The sequence below is a fragment of the Gracilinanus agilis genome, chromosome 2 (genome assembly GCF_016433145.1).
Source record: "Gracilinanus agilis isolate LMUSP501 chromosome 2, AgileGrace, whole genome shotgun sequence".
In the NCBI taxonomy this organism is placed as follows: domain Eukaryota; kingdom Metazoa; phylum Chordata; class Mammalia; order Didelphimorphia; family Didelphidae; genus Gracilinanus; species Gracilinanus agilis.
Window position 1 is genome coordinate 92,675,208 of NC_058131.1, and position 7,863 is coordinate 92,683,070.

The 7,863-nt window shown below is 53.1% G+C and overlaps 1 protein-coding gene across 2 annotated transcripts; it reads right to left on the minus strand.

Annotated features, from left to right (window-relative positions):
* Window positions 1–749: 749 nt before the first annotated feature.
* SIX2 (SIX homeobox 2) lies at window positions 750–5,738 on the minus strand. 2 transcript variants are annotated; one of them, XM_044660648.1, is made up of 2 exons: window positions 5,179–5,738; window positions 750–1,834 (listed from the first exon to the last, which is right to left on the minus strand). In XM_044660648.1, exons 1-2 carry the CDS (start codon window positions 5,736–5,738, stop codon window positions 1,522–1,524), a joined length of 873 nt encoding a protein of 290 aa, XP_044516583.1. In that variant the 3' UTR covers window positions 750–1,521. The 2 variants fall into 2 exon arrangements, with proteins under 2 accessions (XP_044516583.1, XP_044516582.1); XM_044660647.1 differs by having other exon boundaries at window positions 5,173–5,738.
* Between the last annotated feature and the right edge of the window lie 2,125 nt (window positions 5,739–7,863).

The window sequence follows — 7,863 nt, forward strand, 5'->3', positions numbered from 1 at the left end:
CTCTGGAACCTTCGGGGCGCTGGGAGAAAAGTAAGTCTGGCAGAGCTGTCCTGGGATGGGGCTAGTGTGTGGCGCTGGATCTGTGACTGCGCGTGTGACCTGAGACTCCTTTCCCCACCTCTCTTCTGCCCTAGCTCTGAGGGAGCTACAAGCAGTATGGGGCAGGGTGAGGAAGGTGGAAGACACCAGGAACACTACCGTCCGTGGCTGGGAATTAGACACTGCACACAGGCGAGTTGGATTGCATTGTGGGTTCGTTGTGTTTTGTTTTTTTTTTTAAGATTTCTAATTTTATTATAAAATAAAAGCAGAAATATTTTTCGAAGAACATTCACAAGAAGGTATAAACAGGGAAAGGGAAACTCGGATGGGTCACAGTAAGGGGTGTCCGGGATGAGGAATCTCCTTTTGTTTAATTTCGTCCACTAAGAACTTGCTGTTTCCCCCAACCCCAGTCAGTTCAGCCAGAAAGCAGAGAGTTCCAGTCCAGAAGCCGGATGCCGGGAGAGAAACTCTTGAGGCCATTTATATCCGACTTGATTTCCTTTTCTCCCACTTCAAGGTTAAATAAGAAAATCTTACACCTGCACCTGGAAGTGAACCTCTTGGGGCCCAGGCCGAGAGGCACTTGTCTTAGAATCTATTCTATCCCCTTCTTGCCCTCCCTTCCCCTCCCCGGGGCCTTGGGCTTTCTCCTTCCTGAAGTAGGATAAATAACTGAGGGGCGGCTGGGGGTGGTGGTGGGGTGGGAGGGTGGTGGTGGTGGTGGTGGATCAGATGGAGAGACAGAGGGAAGACAGGCAGAGGGACAGACAGAAATATAAAGATGAGCGTTGGGGATAATGGGGAGTGTGAGAGGGGAAGAAAAAAGAAACAGTCTCGGAAATACATTAGGAGGGCACGGAAAATCAGAAGAGACGGTTTTAGAGAAAGCAAGCACCAAAGTGAAAGTCGAGGGAAAGTGAAGAGCTAGACAGGCGGAGAGATACAAGAAGAGAGGAAAAGGTAGAGTGATCAGCCTCCGGGAGATAGCCTGGTCATGGATAAAGTCCAAGCGGAGAAACAAAACTGCCGGCACCAAGACCAGAATTTATTCCCACCCCAAGTTCAAGAAACAGGTCCAAACGATGGAGAAAAGACCCTCACCTGGGTAAAACAACAATAACAACAACAAAAATAAAGATGATCGCCCCCGCTTCCTCCGGCGCTGAGCACCCGGCTCCCCGTTCCATCCGGCCCTGGCCCGACCCCTTTAAGCCTTCATCCCGCTACTGTCCAGGCTCTTTACAGTACCTTATCCAGTCCCCGCCGCCAGCCCACCAGCGCACAAGGCTGACAGATCGGCTTCTTCTCAGCACTTTGCCTTCTTTCATTTAAAAAAACACAGTTTCCAATCTAATAAAAATTTTTTTTGGACTCAAAAGAAAGGGCGGACGGAGGGTGAGAGGGGCTTGGGCACGGGGGCGGGGGCCTGAGCAGGGCAGTCAGAGAAGCAGCGGGACCACACCCAGCTTGGTGTCTCTAAGACCCCAGATCCACCAGGTTGGCAGACATGGGGTTGAGAATGGAGTCCTGCAGGCCGTGGTGATGTTGCAGGGGGTCTCCGCTGGGGACCGGGATAGCGCTGGGTCCTTGCGGATGGCCCAGGCTGTGCAGGGGCGGCAGGCCCGGCGGCGGCGGGCTCAGCAGCAGCGCGGGACTGGAGGAAGAATGGTCCGGGGTCCCCGATGGGGTCTTCTCATCTTCCGAACTGCCCAGGACGGATTTGCCGCTGCCGTTCAGGGACGTGGCCAGTGGATTGTGGCTGTTGGAGTTGGAGTTTTCGTTGTTTTCCCTGCAAGAAGGGACAGAGGAAGGGGGTTGGGAAGAACAGGGAGGGCAGAAGGGAGACTAATTTGAAGGCGTTCTTGAGAGTTCAGTCCCTGGAAAATAGTGACTGGAACCAGAAAGCTTTGGGCTCTTGCACATTCCCATTGCATGGCCTTGCTTCAGAACAGTGTTGTCTCAGTTTGTCTCCCATGCCTCTCTGCCTGAGCTCTCCTATATCTCTCCCCAGGTTGGCTCTCTTGAGTGTCTGCCCTGCTTCTCTCTAGGCCCCAAACCCTGGCCACTCGTCCTGATGACAAGCTCAGTGGGCCTTGGGTGTTTCCTGCCACCTAGAGCCAGGCACCAGGCCTTGGTTTCCTTTCCACACCCACTTCTAAAATGTTGGCCATCTTTTCTGTAAGGCTCTCCCGACCTCTCTAAAGCCTTCCATCACCCTTTCTCCCTCCCAGAGGCTGCACAGAAAGTTGAAAGGGGGCATCTCAGTTCCTTTCTGGCTAAGAATTTAGTTCCTCTGAAGAAACAGGCCCTGAAACAAGGACTCACTCTAGCAAGTTAGTCCTCGCATGGAAGCTGGGAATGAGGATTCTTTTTAGGAGGCCTGAGACTGGTCTGCCCTTTAGAGTAGCTTAGGGTAGTGGCCAGGACCATTCTTTCCTCAGGTCTAGGGCAGGCTAGGCAAGGCTTCAGAGTTGCCAAGAGTACCAGGAAAACATGATCTCCTTGCCCAGACTAACTAGGCCCTGAGCAGAAGCTGGCTACCTGGATGCCTTCTTAGGCCTCCCCTTCAGACCTATTTCCTGAGCTTTAAGAGCTAAAGCTCTTTTACATACATCTCCCTGACGAAATGCAATCCAGTTCTCCCCTTTCTCCTTTTCCTGTATCTCTGTTGCCTTTTCTCCTTTTGGACCATAGATTCCAGACCACCTAATGGGCCTTTAGACACTGTTAATTCCCCTCTGATTTCTCTCAGGTCCATGGGGAGAATTCAAGGGAAAGCCTTCCAGCAAGAGGCCAGGCACCAGTCCCTGTAGGCCCCCAAACCCAAGAAAACCCTACTTAAGAAGAGAGTTGGGAAAGCTCTAAGGCAAGAATTTCCCCACAGCCAAGAACAAGGATCTGTGTTGGAATGACTGAACTTCATAAAGGGAGTCTCCCAGGTTCTTCCAATGCTTCTAAATGCACCCGTACATTTCCTACCATTCTGCTGAATCCCTGGCCTGTGAATCTATAATGTGGAGTTTGCCTCCTGTGAAGATAGGGCTGGGAGTCCCTCCTCTTTCTTCCATCTGGGGGAGATGGAAGTGCCCCAGGAATCATCTCTGGCCTAGCCACTTCTGCCCTTGGAGTCCAGTTTGGAGAACAGTGACTCTGGGATGATCCAGGATATTTAGGAAATCTATTTCTCCTGATTAGCCTGTTATTTTGGAGGATGTCACCTATTTCCCCTAGGTACATTTCAATAGGTACATTTCTCCTAGTTATATTTCACTAAAACCCTGAAGTGATTAGGGTCATAGTCCTCAAATATCTGCAACCACCCTTTTAGAAGTATTCAAGCCTGATCAGGTAGAAGAGTGGGGTGGGATATGTCTTGTATTTTCCATGGTGAGGCTCAGACTCGTACTCTCAATACATTTTGGAGGTTCCCACCAAGCCTTCTGCCACTCTCTATCAGGGACACTGCTTGAGAGAGACTTTCCAATGCAGAGAGAACTACAGGACAGTGAACTATGACTGCTGGCAGGGCAAGGCCTTGCAACATGAAAAGCCAGTTTGATCTGAGACTGGGTGGCTTCTGATCAGACAGATGGAGGGCAAAGACAAAAAGCTGTAGACCAAAGCTGCCCTCCCATTACCAGGGCCCAGTGACAGAGTTAACTTCCCAACTGAACTCTGACTTGGAGTGGATGCTTACTTTTAGCTTTCTGATTGAGTTTCTTCTTCAAGGAATCCAAAATCCAGTGGCTGGGGCCTCTCTAAATAGCCTCAAGTTCCTCTGTCACCTGGAGCCTATAACCTTATATTATTTTAAACTGATGTCTTTTTCCCATATGGAGAAAGCTTTTTTTCTAGGGAGAATAAATCCAGAGAGCTAGCTTGGACTGCAGAAAAATGGCCTTTCCTTCCAAAGTTTCTTATCCTGGGGAGATTCTTTATATTTTCCCCAGGGACTTGACACTTGGGTTTACCCTCATACCTTTCCCCTCAGTTCCCTTGTCACTCCTGTCATCCTGCATATCCCTGTTAGCCTTACTTTAGTTGTATATTCTCCCTATAAACCTAATGTGGTTCCCTTTTGTCACCTGAACTCTGAGTTTCTGCTCTTCCTTCTTCACCCCATACTCTGAGTGTTCCCCTCACCACTTTCTGTTAAGACTAATTAATAGACGCACAAAACTGTATGGGGTGCCCAGAGTGTTCAACTTTGGCTTGGTTCAACATCTCCAGTCTTGATGCTTCTGGGCCTGGGGACTGTCTTCAAAGATCTTTTCAGCCTACTTCATCAACAGATTCTCCTACTAATTTTCTTTACTGAGGTTTGGCTAGAGAAGAGGCTTGGGCAGGAGGAAAAGATTGAAGAGGGTTGCCCAAATTCAGTAACACTGTACTGCCAAGGGGACATTCAGGCCCAGGTAGCTGAGAAACTTCTATTTTTCCAGGTAGGATAGCCCTGCCTGGTGAAGAGCTCTGAGTTCTCTGACATCTCCACCAAGGTGACACAGGGCCTCCTTTCCTTTCTACCTCTCTTTTTTCTTTAGGAATAACTTTCAAAAGGGACCTGTATATTCAGGGAGAGGAGCGACTTTCATCCTTGCCTTTCTCTTTTCCTTCCCAATACGTGTGACTTCGATGAAGAGGGGCAGTCAGAGCTCAAAGAACAGTAATTTAGACCTTAAACTTGTTTTTACCAACGAATTTGGAGAAGTGAAGGGGATTGACTCCTGAAATTCAATCAGCTACCCTAGAGAGCCCAAACCAGTTACAACCATTAAGTTTCTCATTTCTCCTATCATTCCATAAGAGCCTCGCTCACAATGAAGACTGACCAAAATATTCTGTTCCTACCCAGAGTTCAAATTCCACTCTTCCTTTTGCTTTCGAATGAACCAGGATGTTCTCTCATCTCCCCAAGAAGGTGGCTTTGCTCGTAAAGGGATGCCTCGATCTCTATAATCCGTAGCTGTGTCTAGGTTGCTAGCTTAGACCGACCCTGGGGTCTGGGAGGGTAACAAATGGAAGGGTGGGGCTCGAGAGTCCTTTACTTCCCAACCCTGTCCTCCCACAGTGGGGAGAAAGTGTTAGGGGGGAGCCGGGGAAGCTAGAAGGTGAAAAAGTTGTACTTACTCGTACCTTTCCTTCGCCTCCGCCGCTCGATCCCGCTGCCTCCGGTTCTTGAACCAGTTGCTGACCTGCGTAGTGGTGAGGCCCGTGGCCTCTGCCAGTTCCCGCTTCTCCCGTGGGGACGGGTAGGGGTTGTGAGCGTACCACTCCCGCAGCACGCTGCGGCTCTTCTCCTTGAAGCAGTAGCTGGTTTCCTCGCCGTCCCAGATGGAGCGGGGCAGCGGAAACTTGCGCCGCACTCTGTACTTGCCCACTGCGCCCAGCGGCCGGCCGCGCAGCTTCTCGGCTTCGATGTAGTGCGCCTTGAGCCAGAGCTGCTGTAGTTTGGGATGGTTGTGAGGCGAGAACTGGTGGCTCTCCAGGATCTTGTAGAGTTCGCGGAAGTTCCCTCTGTGGAAGGCGACTACGGCCTTGGCCTTGAGCACGCTCTCGTTCTTGTGGAGGTGCTCACAAGCGGGTAGGGACCAGAGGAAACGGCCCAGCCGCTCGATGTTGCCGCCCTGCTGCAGCACCTCGCAGACGCACGCCACTTGCTCCTGCGTGAAGCCGAACGTGGGCAGCATGGACATGGTGCCGGCCGCCCCGTGGCCCTGCTCACCATCCGGGGCTGCGGCCCGGGCCTGGCCCCACCCCCAGGAACCCTACTCGGCCTGAACTAGCGGCTTTCGACCCCCGCCCCGGCACCGAGGAGCTCACAGCGCTGCGCCGCCCTGCATCCGGGGCGCCGACCGGGGTCCCGAGGCAGCCAAGAAAGATGGGCCCAACAGGAGTCGGAAAAAATAACGGGGGTTGGGAGCTAGCGGGGGAGGGGGGCGATGGCACAAAAGAAGTTCCCAAGTCACTTTGGTAAGTTCTTGCAAGGGGCCGGGGCCCCGCGATGTCCCCCGCGTCTGTGTTTGTACCCGGCTTCCCAGCAGCCAGCGACCTCGGCTTGGTTCCTCGCAGCCCGGCCCGGGACCCTCCTCTGCATACTCCGCCGCCCGGCGAGGTCCCGCCGCCCGCGCCTCTCTCGCTCTCCCGTCTAGCTCTCTCGCTGCTTTTTTAATAATATTATTCTAAGCGGGCATGAGCTGCGGCGGCCCGCGCCCTGATTGGTCCGGTTATCTGACCCGGGGCCTGCCTGAGCCAGACAATAGTTGGAGTCAAATTATTCGCCATGGAGACGCTGTCAGTCAGCGGTAACCCGAGCCGGGGCGAGGCGGCTCCCCCCTGGCTAGGCTGACAGATTGCCCCGCTCTACTCTAGTCAGAGGGGCAGTCAGAGACCAGAGCCAGAGCAAGAGGCTGGGGTACTTGGATACTGGCAGATACACACACACACACACACACACACACACACACACGCACGCACGCAAATACATATATACACACACAGAGAAAGAGGGAGAGAGAAAAAGCGAGAAAGAAGGGAACAAGGAACGGCAAATTTCAGCGGTGATTGACGGGATGGACAACCATAGAGAAGTTGGGGGGGGTGGGGAAGGGAAGGCGAAAGGGGCACTAGGTGGGGAAAAGGCGGAGGAGTAGAAGTAGGGGGAAGGGGGTTGTGTGGTAGGCGGAGGCGGAGCAAAGGGAAGGAACGAGGTGGGGAAAAGAGGAGGGGAGGGGAGAGGAGAAGAGAGCGAAGTTAGAGAAGGGAGGCGCGCGGGGGTGGGGTGGATTGTTAAAGGGATAGAGAGTGAGGAAAGGAAAAGGAGGGGAGATAACAGGATAGGGAGCTAGGGGAGGGAGGCACTACGGCCCCAGTCTTAGCGCAGGGGGCGGCGCTGCAGCATCACCCAGGCCCCAAGCCTCCTTCCGGCCCCTGGGCGGTCTCCCGGAGCGACCGCCACTCACTGGGGACACAACATCTCCCCAGGGCTTGAGGCTGCTGCGGTGGTTAGGCTCCCCCTCCCCCAGCCCCTTTTCTTTGCCTTTTTTTTTTTTTTTTTTTTTTTTTTGCGAAGACTTGGAGGAGGGGAACAGTAAATAAATATTCCCTCTTAAGTTCAGCCTCAGGCCTCCAGATTCGTCCTGCTCGGGGTCTGAGGAGAGGGTAGAGTGGGGACCACAGGGTGAGATCGTTTGTCTGCAAAAGGAGCACAGAGCCGAGTGAATTCACTTCTTAGCTTCTTTCCTTTCACTTCTCCCTCCTTTTCCTTCTCTGCCCTCTTATCCGCGCCACCCCCTCCCCCCAGATCTGTTGGTCTCTCGGGGCCTCGTAGTTAGGCCCCCCAATTCTCGAGTCTTTTCTACCCCACTCTGGAGTCCAGGGGTTAGGTTTTTGTTGTATCTCTTTTAGTTAACTCCTTCAGTCGGTCCGGGAGGCCGCAGGTCCCAGCTAATTGGTTACGTTTTCTGCACCACTAGTCAGAGAGGTGTCCAGACTGGAAAGGGTGAGGGAAGGCTCATCGCGTAGGATGGCAGTAATCCTAGTTGCTACGGCTCTGGCTCCGGCTCTGGCCGGGAACATTACCTGAGGACCAGAAGTCGGTGAAATGGTGCCTTGAACTTGGTCTCAAGATCCCCGACTGGAGGATTCGAGGGGAGCGAGCCCCTGGTCCGAGTCCTCTGTCAGCCCCAATGGAAAGCAGAGAAATGGTCTTGCTGAAAGGTCTGTGTCCCTGGAGCCGCAGCCGGAGCAAAAGCGGGAGAAACTGCTGCAGTTTCTCTGGTGGGTCACAGGGCCGGGGAAGGCGGTTGTGGTGGGGGATGA

What these genes read in the sequence shown, in the direction of transcription:
- SIX2 (XM_044660647.1), bottom strand. Translation starts at nt 5,738, where the DNA reads ATGTCCATGCTGCCCACGTTCGGCTTCACGCAGGAGCAAGTGGCGTGC. An exon ending in GAGGCGAAGGAAAGGTACGA is followed by an intron (nt 1,835 to 5,172) that starts GTAAGTACAACT and finishes CCCTTCTTGCAG; the next exon opens with GGAAAACAACGAAAACTCCA.